The sequence below is a fragment of the Odocoileus virginianus genome, chromosome 17 (genome assembly GCF_023699985.2).
Source record: "Odocoileus virginianus isolate 20LAN1187 ecotype Illinois chromosome 17, Ovbor_1.2, whole genome shotgun sequence".
Lineage (NCBI taxonomy): Eukaryota > Metazoa > Chordata > Mammalia > Artiodactyla > Cervidae > Odocoileus > Odocoileus virginianus.
Genome location: NC_069690.1, coordinates 47,977,389 through 47,996,597, shown reverse-complemented (window position 1 = coordinate 47,996,597; position 19,209 = coordinate 47,977,389). Strand labels below are relative to the sequence as shown.

At 49.7% G+C, this 19,209-nt stretch overlaps 1 protein-coding gene across 1 annotated transcript in view; it reads right to left on the bottom strand.

The window, feature by feature from the left end:
* The window catches only part of TBCD (tubulin folding cofactor D), a 142,582-nt gene that overhangs the window by 54,252 nt on the left and 69,121 nt on the right, over positions 1-19,209 (bottom strand). Inside the window, exon 14 of the mRNA XM_020907279.2 lies at positions 8,387-8,543. Within this exon, the coding sequence (XP_020762938.2) occupies positions 8,387-8,543 (157 nt within the window). The remainder of the gene's footprint in view (positions 1-8,386; positions 8,544-19,209) is intronic.

Here is a 19,209-nt window from a genome sequence, read left to right as displayed (position 1 = left end):
CCTGCACCTCCCCAGACATGGCAGCAAAGCGGAGAGCTGCTCTGAGGGGCCTACTCCCCTGGTCCAACTCTGACCACGGTGGGCAAGAAGGAAGCCCCCACAGGCTCAGACTGTCCATCAGCTTCACTGACACTTCCCTTCGCTACATCATCACCCTCAACCATCAGGGACATACCAGAAGGAGCTCAAGTGCCCACCTGGCTTCGGCAACAACAGAAAACAAAGTGTGGACAGAGCGCTGCTGCTAGATGTGACTTGGCGTCTCCTATCAGCCCCCAGAGGAAATGTTTGAAAAGGGGTTATTTCAGACACGCAGAGATCTCCTGAAAAGGATGCTGCCCTCCTGTCTGACAGCCATTCTGTTTGGTACTGAAACTGGGGGACCCAACTCTACGAATCTGTCAAAAGCTGTTCATGACGAGAGAATTTTCCCAAATGCAAATTTAAAAGTACAGGAAGCGGAGCCCCTGGGACAGTGGAGATGTGCCTGTTAGCCAGGGACACCCCACTCGATGGAGGGGGAGGACGCAGAGGAGCACTCTCCCCTGGAGTGGCTGTGTTTCTCACAGGGGAGAGTTAGCGCTGAAACCACTGCACATAGACGCAGGGCAGGGAGCCGGGATGAAGAAGTACTGCACACGGGAAGGAGGTCAGGGGACCTGGCCGGCCTGGGCTAGAACCGCGGGTGTCCCTGCAGCGGGCCAGGCTGGAGGTACAAAGGTAGTGTAGGGGTGGGTATGGGCGTGGAACCCAGGTCTTGGATTCTAAATACCATTCTCCACTAAGAGGAACAAGGACTCTTGGAGGTGGTGGACTCCAAGGCTGGGGCAAGGGAGAAAGAAAAGCCTGGGGCATCTTGTTGTGCTAGAAGTAACTAAACACCCTGCAATCTGACAACAAAATAACCAACAGTGTTAGAAGACTAGCTGTGGTCCACACTGATGTAAGGAAACAAACGAGCAGGAAGCAGACGGGACCCGTTTTCCTATGAAACCACCACCATCGCTGCTGGCCTAGCACAGCAGCTGATGGGCACTGAGTGTGAAAACTCAAAGCACTCCCCAAAATGCTTATCGCTTTTTAAACATTAATTTTATAGACTTCAGCAGGGGCAGTGAGCTTGGTGGAACACACCCCAAATTCAACAGCAAGATGGCACGTCACCAAACAGCAGCTGCGGTTTAACCACTGGCCCCACACAATGCTCATTCTTTGGTCTGCTTTGTGAGAAGTCAACATTCAGGGAAGCTGATGAAGGGCTCTTATGGGAACTGCTATTATTTCTGCTATTCTTCTTTAGGTCTAAAGTTAGTTCAAGCTTAAAAATTTTTTCTGAAAAGCAACTAAATATCTAAAGATTTTTAAAGATCCAGTATTAGTATTTGGGGTCCTTTCACTTGTTGAAGCTGAAATTAATTTCAGCAAAATTCTTATTACAGAAGGTTCTTCCCTTTTCCTCTCTCAACTCTTTACTATATTATAAACTATAGCCAAGATGAGATTTTTTTAAAAAAATACTAGGCTTAACACTAAAGGAAATTTGTTGACTTTAGCAGGACCATTTAAAGATTGAATGACTCCATTTCAACATCTAAATGCTTTTGTTAACAAAATCGCAGAAATCTCCTGATCATTAAACTGACCAAGACATGTAATTCTGTGATCTTTCAATAACCAAAAATTATAAAACTACTGGTTTTTTTTTAAAAAATATAGTTGACTTACAACGCTGTGTTAGTTTCAGGCGTTCAGTAAAGTGCTTCAGTTACACACAGGCGTGTGTCTATCCTTTTTCCGATTCTTTTCTCTTACAGGTACTGTAACATACTGAGTATAATTCCTGTGCTACACAGGGGGTCTGCTGTTTACTGGTTTACACACAGCAGTGTGTGTAATGCCAACTGCAGCCACATGGATGGACCTAGAGATTACCAACCAAGGGAGGCAAAGGCAACTATCACAGGGCATCACTTACACTTAAGGGTGAGACGTACGGCAAGAGTGACATGAAACTCACATGACCATGTATAAAACAGACAGCCAAAGAGAATTTGCTGTGTGGCTCAAGAAACTCAACCAGGGGCTCTGCATCAACCTAGAAGGGGTGGGATGGGGAGGGAGAAGGGAAGGAGATTCAAAAGGGAGGAGATATATATGTATATGTATACCTATGGCTGATTCATGTTGAGATTTGACAGAAAACAACAAAATTCTGTAAAGCAATTATCCTTCAATTAAAAAATAAGTAAAAATTTTTTAAAATGGTACTAATAAACTTTTATACAAAACAGACATAGACCCACAGACATATAAAACGAACTTACAGTTACCAAAGGGGAGAGGTGCTAAGGGATAAATTAGGAGTTTGAGATTAACATATACACGTGACTATTCTTAGTGAAAACATATTTGATATTTTACTCTAAACATACTCTCATCATCAATGGAATTTTAAGTATTATATTTACATATGAATAAGTGCTAATGATAAGTCACTTCAGTTGTGGCGACTCTTTGTGACCCTACAGACGGTAGCCCGCCAGGTTCCTCTTTCCATGGATTTTCCAGGTAAAGAAACCGGAGTGGGTTGCCATTTCTTCCTCCAGGGAATTGTCCCAACCCAGGCATCAAACCTGTGTCTCCAGCATCTCCTGCACTGACAGCCGGCTTCTTTACTACTAGCTCCACCTCCATAAGATCATATGTATGCTAGGAAAATATACTAACCAAGACTTCCCACTTTCCTTCAATGTCTGACACAAGAAATATGTGGACATGTTTCTACTGACTCTGGGTCCAGCCAACACTACCAGAAGTTCACATTACACACTGAATTCTTGAAATTTCCTGTCAATCTATTTGTCCTAAAATACCATTTTTAAATTACTGAACACTTATTAATACAGAGAAAATGGAAAACAAAAAGAAAAGAAACTTAGAATCACCTGCCATCCTACATGCCACCATAACCCCTGCAAGGTCACTGCTAAGTTATACACCAAATCCCTCCGACCCCCAGACACCCCCAGGCTGTGGACACACTGGCCCTGCCCAGGACAAGCTGAGCCCAATTTCAACCTTGGTGCAGCCAAGACCACTGAGCCAAGTCCAAGTTCCTCTCTGTACCACCTGCCGTGCCATGCAGGTCAGCCTGGGGGGCCTGCCCTGTGGTGCCAAAAGGAGACAGTTGGGCTTTAAGACTGTATGTTTACATTGTAATCAAGCCAAGACAGTAATGAACTCCTGAGTTGAAGGGCCCTTCCCAGCTTCATCATGTGTGGATTACCTCCTTCCAGCCACGGGCAAACGACTCTATCTACTTCACTCTCTGCACACACTCCCCATGGTTACCTGGTAGCTACGAGGGGCACAGCAGGGGTCGTCCAGGTCGAGCTCAGGCACTCTCTGCAGGGGACTCCGTTCACACTCACCTGAGGACACCTCTCTGTTTGCCCTCAGGTGGGTCTGTGGGCACCCCCCGCCCCCCCCCCCATGGTAAGGTCTCACTGGCCACACAGCAGTCCTTCCTGGAGAGACTGTGTGTCATGGGAACCCCAGCAGAAAGCCCCCTGAATGGCAAGCAGCGGTCTGCCTCTGGGTGCAAGGCCCCTGCTCCTTCACGGTGAGCATACCCTGGGCCTTGTGGTCACATGGGCAGACCCCCACAGTTCACGAGGGCCCCAGGGCCAGGACACCAACTCAGACAGGCAGGGTGAGTCTTGTCCAAAGACCGGTTTACCAAAGGGCCAGCACTGGCCACAGCCTAAGACCCTAACCCTGGGGCACCACAGATGGGCCCACAAACCTCCATCAGGTTGCTTCTGCATTCGTAAGTAAAGGGCTTAAAACATTTACTGCTTTATCCACATTTAACCAGCCTTCACAGAAGGACAAATATAACAAAACCAGTTAAAAAGCACAGCTTTTAAGTACAGACTCAAGTTAATTCAACAAGTCCACTGTATATACCTCTGTGAATGTAACAGGTTTTTAATACTGTTCTGATGTGGACTAAATTTTGAAAATTATTCTGATTTCACACTTTCAGAACAAAACTGGCTCATCTGGAAATACTAGCATGTTTCAAATAACAGTACGTGTGACAACAATGGTTACATATAAACATGAGAGATTCTCTAGGGCCCCCATGTCCTGTGGGCTGTGCAGTTTTCCTCAGCAGAACGGGGCGGAGCGTGACTCTGTGCTCTCATTTCACCTTTCCGAGAGGGGTGCAGAGGCCAGGCTGCAGCCAGCAAGGACCATGCTGAGCACATGGCAGCCACTAGGCCTGGAACGCTCTCGGTATTTCACCTGTTTGCTTTCACTGAGAGAGTTCAGGTGATACTTCACCAGGATTTCCCAACACAGAAGGATGGTCTATGTCAAACAGAAAGGGATTTTCTTTCTTGTCCGAGTCAGGGGAGCTACATGCCCAGACCTGCTCTGAGTTCCAGGCACCTGGCTTTTAGCAGGTACAGCAAAGAGCAGATCTTACCCCAAACTCAATTTTTGTTAGTTTGTCTAATATTTTTGTGGCAATTAAAAAAAAAAATCCTTTTTACCTTGAGTAACAGTAATCTTGTCATTTCAAAGTCAAAACCTTTTTAAAATATCAAGACAGATGATTTCTTACCCATCCATGCTTAAAAGCTACAAGTCACACTATTTGGGGAATAAATTGCAAGACCCGCCTGTGGCTAAATTTTTCCCTAAATCAGAAGAATCAAAGCTCAGGAGCCGGCTGACGTGACGGGAAAACACAAGACACCTGCCAAGTGCTTTCAATCACAGCAGAGCCAAAATGGAGACCGAGGGGAGGCCTAACAGGTGGACGGGTGGGAACACCCTGGTCAGGAACTGCCACTTAATTTTTCTCAAGAAACAAAAAAAGGTTATCTTCCCCCTGGAAGTCTGCCATCAAGAAACACTGAGTGGGAACAAGACGTAGCTTTGAGCAATGCTTGCCATTTCCTGATTTTTCAGGACAATCTTGCCCTCGAGGAAGAGATCTGGGAGCCAATCCCCAGGCGCTGCCCACGCTGCCCTGCTCGCCCAGCTTGCTCCGCGAGGCTGAGCTGGGCACTGCCCCTAGCACGGGAGGGGCCCTGCAGGGTTGATGTCAACAGGAGCTTGGCTTACAAAAGAGTTTCAGGTGAGGAAATCGCTAGAAGGTGACAACCAACGCATATGCTGGCAACAGGGCTCTTTTTTTTTTTTCCTTAAAATCTTGCAAATTAGCTTTTGATTACTGGTGAGAAGGTATTTCAAAATAATACACGACCATCCTCTACTATTGTAACTTTGTTTCTCTCTGTCCCTAAATTACGCTTGGCTTCTCAGGAAGCCCGATTTACTTATCCACAAAGTAATTATTCCACCTCTTAATCTATGTGTAACACTTAGGAAAAACAGGTTTTCAAAATCAACCAACACTAATTCAAACTATGTTGCAAACTGACCTAAAAACTTTCTTTGGGGTATTTATAAAACAAAGGTGAGCATGTATCCACAGATGAAGTGAAAGGACAGTTCCTCAGGTTCCTCTAGGAAGGTGAGCGGCTGACCCCTGAGTTCTTCCCTGCCTGGCTGTCTGAGCTGGGGGCCAGCCACACTCTGACCTCTCCCTCTGTGTGGGCTGAGCCCAGTCCTGTCTCATTATTACCACCGCCTGACTCTCTTCATCAGATGTGTCCAGTTCGTTTACAGAATTACAGTTTGATCTCAACTGTCTACTTTTGCAGGATCCAAACTGAAGAGTTTGTGAAAGTATAGTTGAAGATCTCAAGATTTTATCATGTGCCAGGATGAATGGGCTTAAAAGCTGACAATTAAAATGTGGTCACTTATTACAAACCAAGGGAGGCAGATCTCGAAGGACACACCCCAACCGATACTCCTGAGGCAGGGAGGCGAGCACCAGCAGCGTCCTGAAGGCTCACATGGCACCGTGACTCACCCTGCAGCCTGCCCGCTCCACCCCCCAGGCCTGCCATCGAGATGGACCGGGAAGGGTTGGAGCACAGGCTCCCTAGGAACCTGCCAAACTGGACTGAGACAGCTGTCAGGCACAGCCCCAATGGGCACTTGCCAATCCAGTCCTGGGATGGGTGCAGGGGAAGGGGATGAGAGGGGCCCCTTCTGAGCAGAAACTCCACAAGGCACCAACTCCAGGGTTAATTAGGAGAAATTAGGAGGCCTGTGAAGCAGGAGCCTCTGGGCTCCCCTGCCAGCTTGTGCTTTCGGTGAGTGTAAACTCATCAGCGATCGCTTGGGCGTGCCCAAGACGTCAGGGAAATTTCAGCCTTCCTCGAGATCAAAGGCCCCGAGTGAACCACATGAGTTTCTGCGGACAGACGTGGCCACCAGTCCCTGCAGCTGTGATCTGTCCTTCAACCCAAGCACCATTTCTTAAAATAAATCCCAGATCAGAAAGCCTGGCATCCTGACCACCCACCTCCTCCGTCCCTCCACATTCCAGAGCCCTTGGGGCTCCCCTGGTAGGGCCTGCCCTGCATCACCCTCACCTTGAAGGTTGGCCGCAGAGGCCGCTACCCAGTGGGGTCACTGGTCTCCCCAGACAGGCGCGAGCCCCAGGACGTGACCCCTTCACCAGACAGGGTCTTTCCTTTTCCGAGTAACAGGGTCACACTGGAGTAAGATGTGCGGTGCCCCTTCAGCCTCCTGGAGAACTGGATGGGAGTCTGTGAAAGATCGCCCACACCAGGACACCATGTTTCGAGCGTCACACGTTACACGAGAGCCAGGCTTAACATTCACCAGCACTCCTGCACACCCTCACTGGCTGGTACTCTGCATTAAAACCTCTGCCGAGATGAACACTGCAATGGTGTCTGCTTGCGGCTGAAAGAGCCTCCGTTCCCAAGTCAAGGACCCACACAGAATCCTGCTCTCTGGCTCATCTGTGCCCATAGGGCCCAGGACCCTTCACACTGTGTCTCTCCAAGTTGGCAATGAAGTCTTATGACTCTGATGCTCTCACCTATGGGGTGGCGAGAAGCTTCTGCCCCAAGCAGAGGACGTTATGAGTGGTGGCCACCCACCTCTGTGCCCAGCGCCTCTGCTGATCCTTCAGCCCTCAGTCTTGATTCTCTCTTTGGCTGGGCTGAGCCAAAGACAGTCCCCAGAGAAAGGAGGGGCCCATGTTCCTACAACCTTCAGCGCTCTCAGCCACAAAGGTTAAACTGAAAAAAGAAGACTGCCGATATGATTTCACTCTGAAATGGGAATGACCCTTTGAAGTCAGGTCCCCCGAAGTCGGGGCATGTCAGCTTCCCACAGAGGCAGTGCAACAGGTGCAGGGCTGGACCTGCCTGGACCCTGGGCACAAGACCTCAGCCGAGTGGGAAGCCACGACTGTGAGTGAGACAGCTCTCACCCAGAGGCTCATCATGCTGTGACTACTGATGGAAACAGCGAGCAAAATACACCTGTGCTTTCATTCTAGTTATAGAAGCAGCTTCCAAAAAGCTGAGGAGCAGAGCAAGAAAGCAGTAGGCAGCCAGGCCTCAGGCTGCAGACACCACCACAGCCTCTCCAGGAGCCTACTGCCCTCCTGCCCCTCCCGGGGTGGACACAGCCAGGAGAAGTCATACACTTTTACGACTTCCTAGGAAGCAGTGTATCTCCCTGAGCAGGGAGCAGAATCCCCAGGCTGCTCTGCAGGCCTTCCCTTCACGTGAGGGTCAAGATTGAGAGATGCAGCCTGGCCACGCAACCCGAGTAGTAAGCGAGCCTGAGAACCCTCTCCTGACCCTCGAGTGGCCCCCATCCCCTGCGGCTTTCCCTCAGGCACCGCTGGTGCTCAGACCACGGGGGAGCCCGATGCACTGGGCAGAGGAGAAGATGGTGTCGTCCTGTGGAGACGTTTTGAGACCTGGGGGTCTCCCACTCTTGTCAGGGCACCTCCTTGGTGGGAGGCAGCTTCCAGGACTGGAGATCATGTTAAAATCCATCTCTGAGTAAAAGTGGTCGGGTCAGTGTTACAACCATGACCAACCCAGCGCTCCGCTCCTCTTCCAGCGTGACTCGGAACCAACCACCGCAAGTGGACAGCTGAACTCCCCTTTCAGGTCAAAGGGGCTCACTGCAGTCTGACAGGAGACAGGGAGAAAACTGACGTCACTATACTGGGGACACATCTCTTTCTTCCCAGGCACAGACACTGGATCCTAAAAGTGGGGCCCACGTCCATGCGGCTGGCACAGCCTGCTGCCCTCAATGCTCTGCCCAGGAAGCCACGGAAAAGGTACTTTTCCAACCACATGAGGCTGTGCTGGTTTTCACTGCATAGGAGCGGACAGTGAAGCAGGCAAGCTAATGCTGTCACTAGTCCAAAGCGACTGGAGGATCATTTAACAGGCTTTACCTTGAGATTGCCGCGACGAAAGGCTTCAACTCCTGAGGCTCGTAGGCACGTGCGAAGGCCCAGCACACGTAGCAGGCGGCATCCCGGACGTTGGAGCCCACGCTGCAGGCGCCCCGCTTCTCCTCGTACGTCAGAGCCTTCAGGATCACGGTGACAACTGCACACAGGGGAGAGAGACTGTGAGGCAGCCCTGAAGCCGCGCTCCTGACGCCACAGACACTGCGGCTGCTGTACACCACCCTGCCTGCACCTTGGCCCCGCAGAGCCTGGTGCGAGCAACACACGCCACAGTCCTGCCCCAAGTCACTCGGAAACTCACGACCCGCTCAGGAAGTCACTCACAAGTCCACCAGCTCGACTCAGGTGAAAATGTTTCTAAAGAGTTGCCCCCAAACTCCTAGAGGATGGCACAGACATGCCTGCCGGCCACACCCAAAGGACGCTGCCAGGCCCTAGGAGACGCAAAGGGACACGGGCCGCCAGGAGCGAGGGAGGGGGCTGGCACATCAGGGGAGTAAGAGGAGGGTGGGCAAGGTCACCCAGGACACCGTCCAGTGACAGAAGAGTACCTGACCCAGAGGCCACCTGCCCCCAGAGTCTTGCTGTCGAGGGGACCACATGAACACATGGGTTTCTAATTCTGGCCAAAAGCAGTCACCAGCTGGGGAGTGAGCACGGACACCGTTACACGGGTGTGCTAACTCTGCTCAGAGGGCATCTGTGACCTCGCTGAGCTTCAGGGCTGAGAACTAGGAATGACAAAGTAAAGCAAGCCAGGGTCACTCTGTGCTAACTTCAGGAATAACCCAGATATGTTTAATTATGTAAATCATCTGTGATACTTAAAATAATTGGAAGTACACACAGATTATCTTTCTAGTTCCATTTTAAAATGTCTCACTGAGTTTCTAATATTGTATATGTAGTTTTTTATATAAAGATACAAGTGAATTTAAGACCCATGGGAAGAACACTATACTGGTTAAGGGAGCTGAAGTTGTACAGTATTTGCCTATTAAGTTTATCATATTCATGTATTTCATGTATATGGGAAGGATTTGTCTACCAGAGACATGTAATTTACTTTAAAAGAAAATAAAATATGTGACACTCATGCATAGAGTTTTATGCTGGCGTGCGGCCATCCATGGGGTCACAAAGAGTTGGACTCAGCGACTGAACAACAACAAACGGGATTTAAAAGTATAAGAACTAAGCTCGTGTGCCATGACTACAAGCTCACGCTATAGAGCCCACATGCTGCAACTACTGAAGACCGTGCACCTAGAGGCCCTGCCTGACAACGGGAGAAGCCAGCGCAATGAGAAGCCCACACCCCACAACCACAGAGCAGCCCTCACTCACTGAAACTTGAGAAAGTCCAAGCACAGCAACAGAGACCCAGAACAGCCAAAAATAAATAACTTTTAAAATAAAAATAAAATAGATAACCAACATGGAACTATACTCAGTATTTTAGAATATCCTTTAGGTGAAAAGAATGTGAAAAGTGTGTGTGTGTGTGTGTATGTAAAACCAGACCACTGCTATACATCTGAAACTAACATGATATTGTAAATCAATCATACTTCAATAAAATAAAAAATAAAATACAAAGCAGGTATAAATGCCAAACCAAACCAGAGCACACTATCACAGCTATTTCAGATAAAGTAGTTAAATCTAATTAGCCATTTAAAAAATTATTATCTCAACTTTAACTAAATCTGTAATGCTTAAAATTGGCCTTCATTTGTCTTACCTGGGAAAGTTCTACTTTACCTGGAATTACTCCTAGTTTTCTAGCATTGTTCATACTCTCTGTGCTAAGAGGGTAGCCTATTCATGGCCCAACGCACGTCAAAACTAACAGGCTATGGCACCTTGAGGAGACGCATCGTATAAACTCAATGTCACTGCCTCGCCACATTCTCTAAAATCACCACTTTACCCAGCTGCCCAGACACTTCTGGGGAAGACCGTTCAGCAACTCTATAGCCTGAGGGAAATCTGGATGCTAACTGCTGAGTCCCAATTTATCGGTCCACTGGACAAAATCAATTTCCAAACAGACAACTATGAATGACAGTGGTCAGTACTGTCCACGTGTACGTCAGGTGGACGTCACATCCAACTGCTACCCTGAGAAATGCTCAGGGACCCCCGGGAGAAGCCCACCTCCACAAGGACACAGCCTCACCCTTGACCGCTGGCCCCCAAGGCCCCTGAGTGGGCGGGGGCGCCTGACGCCGAGGTCAGAGTGAGATGGCTCCTAAGGTCAACCAGTCACAGAGAAAAGGACACACACTGTGACCCGTGCCCACCAACGGAGATCTGCCTCAGCACAATAAGAGACCTCTCACAGCTGACTGGCATTTGTTGAAGGGAAAATCGTTACACTCGGAGGTCCGACCACAGGGCTCTCTGGCCCACTTCTCTGCCTGGAGGAAGGGATGGAGGCCAGCTGTGAGAGGGCAGAGGGAGCCATATGCTGCACTCAGGCTCAGCCCTATTTGAGAGAGAAGAAAAACAGTACAAAACATGGGCTCTGAGTTCTGTGTAGCAAGGTGGCCCCCACAAACCCCAACTCTGGTCCCTGGCACCCACATGTGCCTGTGTGATATGCTCGGGTAGCTACTGGCGCTCGAGACATGAAGGCTCTGGACCGCTCTGCATCTGCCCAGCTGGGTCAGGGAGCAGAGGCCGGAGCCCGCCTGAACCTCAGGGCCTCGACTGCCAGCCCTGCCCACCCATGCGGCCAGGCTGCTGCAGCTCCCCGCGGGTCCCTCCCCAGTTCTCCGCACAGGCAGTTTCAAATTCTTTCTCTCGAAAGCTCCGGTGACCCCTCTATTACACCTGCCACAAACACCAGTGGCTGAGGCCCAAGTACAGGTGAAGAAGCGCTCAGTTCAGTTCAGCTCAGTCGCTCAGTCGTGTCAGACACTTTGAGACCCCATGAACTGCAGCACGCCCGGCTTCCCTGTCCATCACCAACTCCCGGAGCTTGCTCAAACTCATGTCCATCGAGTTTGGTGATGCCATCCAACCATCTCATCCTCTGTCGTCTCCTCCTTCTCCTGCCTTCAATCCTTCCCCGCATCAGGGTCTTCTCCATTGAGTCAGTTCTTCACATCAGGTGGCCAAAGTATTGGAACTCCATCATCAGTCCTTCCAATGAATATTCAGGACCGATTTCTTTTAGGATTGACTGGAAGAAGTGCTGCCAGCAATAAACACAGGCCTCGCTGCTGGCCTGGGGTCTGAGAGAGGGGACTACACGGCCACTGACAGCAATGGTGGGACACTTGCCTCATGGTTACTGAAAAGGGATTTGATTTTCCTAAAGTAAAACAGCTCAGGAGAGAAAGCGAGATGACAGAGTTCTTCAATAAGAAAATTGAAAAAGGAGGCTCTCTGCTTCAATTCACCCAAAGGTGGTAGGAAGTACCATGCCCCAGGGGACAGAAGGATGGGTTTGGCCTGCTTCTGCTGCTCCTGGGCAGGGTCCATGGCTGCCCCCAACCTCTCAGCCCTTCATCACCAGGCTCTTCTTGGCAGAAGGATGAGCTGGGCTTTCAGTTCGGATATCCAGGGACGGGAAGACAAGAGACAGATCAGCCCCGGTCCACGCAGGATACGGAGCAATTACTGAGCTTTGGGGTCGTATATGAAGGAGACACAGTCTTTGCCCTAAACTTATATAAGAAGCCATTATCAGAGGAAAAAATTCAAAAACTAACAGCTCTTTCCAGATTCAACAGGTTTAAAATAAGGAAACTCTTCAATCACACTGAACAAAAAACCTTTCTCACGGTTCCAATTACACACTGCAAATACATGTCAAATATATAAGGTTCCCCAGAGGGCTTCCTTTTGGCAACCCAGAGTCCAGCAATGTAATTTAAATACCCTTCTCTCTAGACAGCATGTCATTTGTCTAACGCCAATTGCCTAGGGACAAAGCAGCCTCCAGGTGAGAGAAATGAGTTAACCCTCACAGCACCAAGTCCCCACTGCAGGGCTTTACAGATGTACATCCAGGGGTCAGAAGGAACTCAGACGTTATCTGCAGCATCCTTAAAAAATAAAAAAATCACCATACAGCCAGCTCAGAAGTTAAGCATTTTGATAAGTAATGAATTATACTAATTCAAGCAGTCCATGAGGTCACAAAGAGTTGGACACAACTGAGCAACTGAACAACATACTACTTCAAAAATCAAACTCATCACATAAGGAATATCACTGCATGAGGCCAAGTCTCCCAGAATCACTGAGCCATGTCCCCTGAGATGCACTTCAGTATCTATCAGGATGCACTGCGCCAAATCTCCCAAGTAGTACTAGAATGAGATCTCCCAGGCACATTTGGCTGAGTCTCCCGAGATGCCACTGAGTCTCAGCACATGATGGAACTGCCTGTGCAGCCATGAGCCCGCCTGCCTGTTCTGAGCCCAGGAAAGCACCAGTTTCCCGGGAGCAGGTGTGGCCAGCACCACTGAACTTCTATTTCAGCCACCAGTACAAACAGCCATCATACCTTCCTAAAGAATGCAGTCCAACTTGCTCAGAAAAAAAACATGCTGAATTTGCTGGGGGAAAGGAAATGACGGACAGAAAATCTGGTTCCACAGACATTTAGCTTTTAGTTCCCACAGGACATCTGAAAAAACTATCCCAAAGGCTGACCTGTGGGCAGCGCTGCGAGCCACAGCACCAACCACTCTGCACTCGGGGGGAAGTGCAGACTTGGGTACTGGCATTCCCTGGAGGGTGAGGGATGCCCGCCCCACAGACCCTGGGAGACCTCAGCCAGGGCTCGTCTCCACAGGTATGATGGAGCGGGATCTTGGAGCATCCTGTGTTGCTGGGGTGGGCACCTGGCCCACGTACCACCTGCTTTCCACTCTCCCCTAGGTGCTCCCAGCACATTCACCCTGCCACGCGGGAGCACCCACGAAGCCCTCTGCCTCCCCTTCCGTAGGAAAGTCACATGGCCACGCTGGTCCAAGGGCCCTCCCACATGTCCTCCCTGTGAACAAGATCCCCCCCCCCACCACTGCCCATGGTGCTATGGTTGAGAGCAAGGCTCAGCTGTCCAGAGGCCAGAAACGGACATTCCCCTCACCAGATGCCATAAAACCATGAGAGGTCCCACTGTGAAGCATGCAGTCCAGGATTTCGTGGGATGCATATTTAGCCACAGATAAAGGCTCTCCTCAAAAGAGAAACACAATGGCAAGACAGCAGGAAGCTACTGTTTTAGGGCAGGAGCCCATAGTCTTGGGGCAGGACCTTGTGAAATGCATAATACAATCGCAAAGCAAGACTGAAGCAAACAAGAAGCACCTACTCTTCCATCTAACGGCACCCTGTCCCCTCAGCGTGCAAGGCAGCTCCTGCCACATCACCTGCCCAGAGGAAGAGATCAGCGAACATTCCTACATAAAGCATCTCAAACCTCGGTGGATCAGTACACTCAAGAAAGTTTTAAAGCGAATAACAAACAAGGTAAGTGTGTTATGATGGATAATGATGTGATGGCAATTACATGTAAAAAGCTCACATACATGTATCATGTGAATATTCTAATCTAAAAAGGGGAGAAACAGCAGATGGGGAAACATGGGGGAAAATGTTAAAAATAAGGACAAGAGAGCCATTTCTGAAGATCACACGAGCAGAACCTGACTTTCAACAAAACCTCCGGACCTGTGTGCTGATGCAGTAGGCCGTGTGGCCATGACCCATCCACAGGGCACCTGTCCGGAGGGGAGAGTGCTGGAACTGCTCTGCGTTCAAGCCACTCACCATGGACTCGGGAGGAATGGGTAACAAGGTGATGAGGGCAGTGCAGGCAGATGTCCCTGATCCTGTGTGGCGGGGCCTCCTGGGGTCCGTCCCCAACTTGGCACAGAGGCTGCACTGCTGCCACCATGGTTCTAAATGCAGAAATAAACCCTGCCATGATGGGACGGGGGTGCTGTTTACATACAACAGCCACTCAATGCAACTCATGCTGCTACCCAAAGGATACTTAACGACAGTAGGATACTCAGAACTCTCAAGTAGGCTGTATGCTATCAATGGCTCATGTGCTGATACTGGTGACAATCAGCACTCACTATGGGCCAGGCCTTTGTCCGACTGACCCTGGGGGTAGGGGAACAGAGGTACAGAGAGACAGACCAGCCCCTAGACTATGAAGCCAGCCCAAGCATCACGCTGAGAGCCCCAGGTGCTCACGGCCCCCACCTGCTACAACCTCAATGGTGCCGATCTCCAGGCAGTGAGATTCCAGGTTTCCTTAGCTGCTTCTTCATGTCACTGTCCCAAATGTCCGTAATGATCACTCACAATCTTCATAATCACTAACAAAGGCAATACCACACTTTAAAATGTGGTTTCACCCCTTCCACCATTCAGAGGGCACCGCTTAGCCACTAGGCCAAGAGCAGGTGAAGGACACTGGGATCAGGATGACTGCTCCTTGGGGTCCACCAGCTAGCATGGGTCCCAGGAGACTGACACTTCAGACAGGATCACAGCGGGGTCCTTCTCAACATCAGACACATAAGCTCCATTACTAACAGGAACCATTCCTGTGTGGAACGTGCATCAGAGAAGAGGACAAATCAAAGAAGAGTAAACACTTAAAACGATCTGACTGCTTGCTTCAGCAGCACATATACTAAAGCTGGGACGATACAGAGAAGATTAGCACGCCAGCACTTACATCTAAATCTAAATACGACACAACCTAAAATGCAACACAAGTGAACCTACTGAGAAAACAGGAACAGTCCCACAGACACAAAGGACAAACCTGTGGATGCCAAGGGAGCGGGGCTGCGGGAAGAAGGGGGTGGGAGGCTGGGGTTCGCAGATGTGAGCGATCACAGATGGGACAGATCAACAGCAAGATCCCGCCGTACAGCACAGAGAGCTATACAGTCAAATCCTGGGATAAACCGTAATGGAAAAGAACGTTGTAAACAATCAACACGACATCGTAAATCAGCTATACTTCAATAAAAATAAATAAGAACCACCAAAAACCAAAAAAAGATCTGACTTCAGCCAAGGCCACAGGAAGGTAAAAACACAGATTTCACATGATCCCTGGTATTCAAAACTTAATCAAGATTTCAATCAAAAGTGCTCTTCTTTAACCCACCACACACACAGGCGTCCCTCCTCCAGCCCACAGCAGTCCCCCTACCCTAAGCGGTAGCCCCAGCCCAGAGTGGTACCCCTACCTCACCCTTGGGGTGGCCATGGCAGAGTACCGATGAAGCCGAGTAACTGACAACCTTTGAGCCATGGCTTCCTTGTCACCTGTGCCATCAAGAGCATCCACCCAGGTGACATCGGGTACCTCTTTCCTCCCCTCCAGCTCCCTGGGCTCCCAAGAGGTTCAAGGAAGGTACCGACTGGGAAAGCAAGTGCCCAGTACAGGAAATGCCCCTGTGACCACCATGGTAAGTTTCCATGAGGCTGGACGAGCAGGTACGCTTTCCACGGGAACTCCTGGTTAGGCTGTTTATACTAAACATCTGGTATCCACCTGGTACAGAAACAAACTGTTCTAAACCAGATGGTTCCAAGTAACCCTTCGAGTAACCTTGGACTCAAGTGTGCTCAGCCGGTTTCCGTGACCTTCCACGATGGAACACGACTCCAAAAACACAGACTTCACATGATCCCAGGTGTTCAAAACTTAATAAAGATTTCAATCAAGAATGCTTTTCTTTAAAAATTTAATTTTTTTAAATGTCACTTTTTGGACTATACTGTAAAATAACCTAAATGTGTATCTTTCCTATTTTAAAAGACAATTGCATGTCTTTTTTAAAAAATCAATTAAAATACACTGATGCACTAAAGGTATCAATAGAGTAAACAAAAGCACCTCCTCTCTTCGCTGCAGTAAGCATCCAAGGGGACAGTGCTGGCTGCTTCTAGAATCTGATCTCTTCAGGGTGCTGCCGCAGAGGCCCTGCCCCAGGACGAACTTCGGGGTGTTAAGATCTTTAACTCGCCATGACTGAGGACAGGGGCTGACCCGTGTGGCCCCGCAGCTGACCTCTCAGGTCTGTGCCCACGTCCCCTCCACACCTCATCCCCTGGACGTCTAGCGTGTGGCCATCTCCAGGGGTTGCATGACAGGTCTGCACACAATGAGACAACTCAGTGCTGGCTGGCCCTTCTGACAGTGGTGGGGCCGGCTTTGAGTAAACAGATTATCTCCACGGTTACCAGCTCTCTGGTGCAGGGGAAATGAGCAGCTGGTCCTGTCGAATGAAACACGACTTCCACAGGCTGTGAAGATGACACTGACACGAGGCGAGTATGAGAGACAGCAACTGAGCCTTCAGGGAGCGGGGGGATGAAGGGCCTCCAAGGAAGAAACAGAAATGGTGGGGTTCCCAAATCCCCTACCACCAGGCCCAGAAAACAGGACAACCTGCACCCTTTTTGCTGCCACCATCCACATAAGTGATAAACAAACATCAAGGCAAACTGACAAGGCTTCCCTGAAGCCACTCTCTTGAGGCCAGCTATTTCTGAGCAGGCCGGAACAGGAACCAACAGCTGGACCTCTGTCAGGAAGCACCCACAGGGCTGAGTGTCACATGAGCATACTCGGGGGCTCAAAGAATTACTGAAGAAGGGCAGGAAGTGTGCCCGCCACAGAAGGTGAGCAAAGACAGCGGGACAATAGCTGTGAGGACAACGTCCCAGTAGGACATGAGCACAGGACATAGCAGGTTTTATAAATTCTGAGCACAAACTGCACTTTCCATGAAATCAAGATGCTGGATCCTTTCACAGAGGCCCAGAAGAGCAAATGAAGTTAAAAGGCATGTGGAAGGTTTCTCATCTTCTACTTTCTCCAAGAAATGAGCCTACGAAGAAGGCCCCACAGGAAGAGGAAGGACATTGTGTAGCATTTACTTCATTTAAGACGCTCCTGAGAACCGACTCATGGAGAGCTTCCAGCATCGAGAACTGTGATGTGTACATGACAGAGACATTTCTCCATTTAAACCCGACGGTGCTACGTTATGTGTTAGACCACTGAGCTGCCCCCGAAGGTGAAGCAGCATTTGAAAGAATTGAGGACCACAGCTCCCAGTGAATGCAGGTCCCCCATTTAAGCCCCTACTCCCCTCAAGGTGGTCCAGGCATGCATCATGGGGGCCAGCATGTGGAGCCCAGCCCCCAGAGCAGCCTCCCTGCCCACACCATCTAGAAGATGCACTGCACACAGTAGGTACAAAACTGAGTGAACCTAAGTGTTTCTCTCTCATTCCTTTTCCAACACAACACACACATCCCTTGAAATTTTTTTAAACTGCTTACGCCATTGCTCCTGGAGACATTTCCCTAATGTTTCCCACAAACATAATCTTCTTTATAACTGAAGGATAATAGACACCTCTTTACCCTCTTGAAATACACTTACCATCCGCAATCTTTCAGCTTCTCCAAAGTTTATGTATATTAACGACAGTCTAAAGCTTTGGAGGAAAACCTCTTTCCTATCCCGCGACCTGTCGCCTAGCCTAAAGTAACTGTGACATGAGTTTGATCTGTGAATAAGGCTAGTGCCTGGACACTTTGTGGACAATACAACTACAGGGACAGGCAGAACTGCGGATTGGTTCTCTCAGCACAGGCCCCTGGACTACTGGATAGTCACAGAAAGAGATGATTAAGGTAGAATCCTTGCATCTCCAAACACATTAACGAGCCTCCCCAAAGAAGGAGCATGAGAAAGCAAGGAGCTACTTTCCACCCAGGTGACCAGCCCCCACATCCCAGTCACACCACAAAGGACAAGAGGCTTCCCCAGCTGGTCACAACCCACATGCCCCACAGCACATGGCAAAACTGCCCGCTGAGGAGCGTCTCCAGTCTAGGGTGGCTGCCTGGATGTTTAGAAATCTCCACTGGTGACTGATTCCATGGCCACCGTGGGAATTGACTGCTTTAACTCTTAGCTGGGAAACAAAGTTTCTAAACTGAATCATCACTGGACTATGCTAAAATTCAAATACAACTGCTTGCTTAGAAATAACCCTCAGAGAGAAAACAGTCTTCTACTGACAGACTGATTCCCTTTTTTCAACACTGAAAGCCCAAATTTTCAGTTTCTCTAAGATCAAAACACCCTACCTTCTCTAAGTCCCCGACAGCCCCCCTCCCGGATGTGCGAGGAGGAAGCGCATCCCAGGAGGAGGGAGCAGGCGGCCCCCACACCTCGTCCCCGCTGAACCCAACGTGGGGCCACCCGCCCTGCAGAGCCTGCGGCCAGCACACACTTCCCGCTGAGTCAGGGCTGTGCGTGAGCAGCTGTCACTCTGTCAGCAGCGATGACAAGCACCACCACAGTGCCTGGAGCAATAACGCTGAACAGGGGCTCTCTCCTCACCCAGCCACGGTTTATTAAATTCAAGCTAGAGGACGCCAAAGGGTACCCAGGGGAAGCTGTTGCCGGGAAAACACAGGCACAAAACCATTTCAGCGGTGCTGCCCACACCTGGCCCAGCTGCCCACCGTGCATGCCAGGGGCCAGGACTTGGGGACAAGAAACACACTCTCCCAACACCCCAGAAACGAGACAGAACCGTTCCCCTGCGCATCTCAGTCGCAGCAGAGCCAGAGCGTCTCCGGGTTCTCAGTTGTCACAGAGGGTGCTGGCTCCCCAAAGGGCCTGCCCGGCCTCAGTCTACAGAACTTTCTTTTCAGGCCACCTAAGTAATGGTTCTTGTCAAATTAAACGCTCGTGATCTCTGAATAACCCTCCTCGGGGAAAG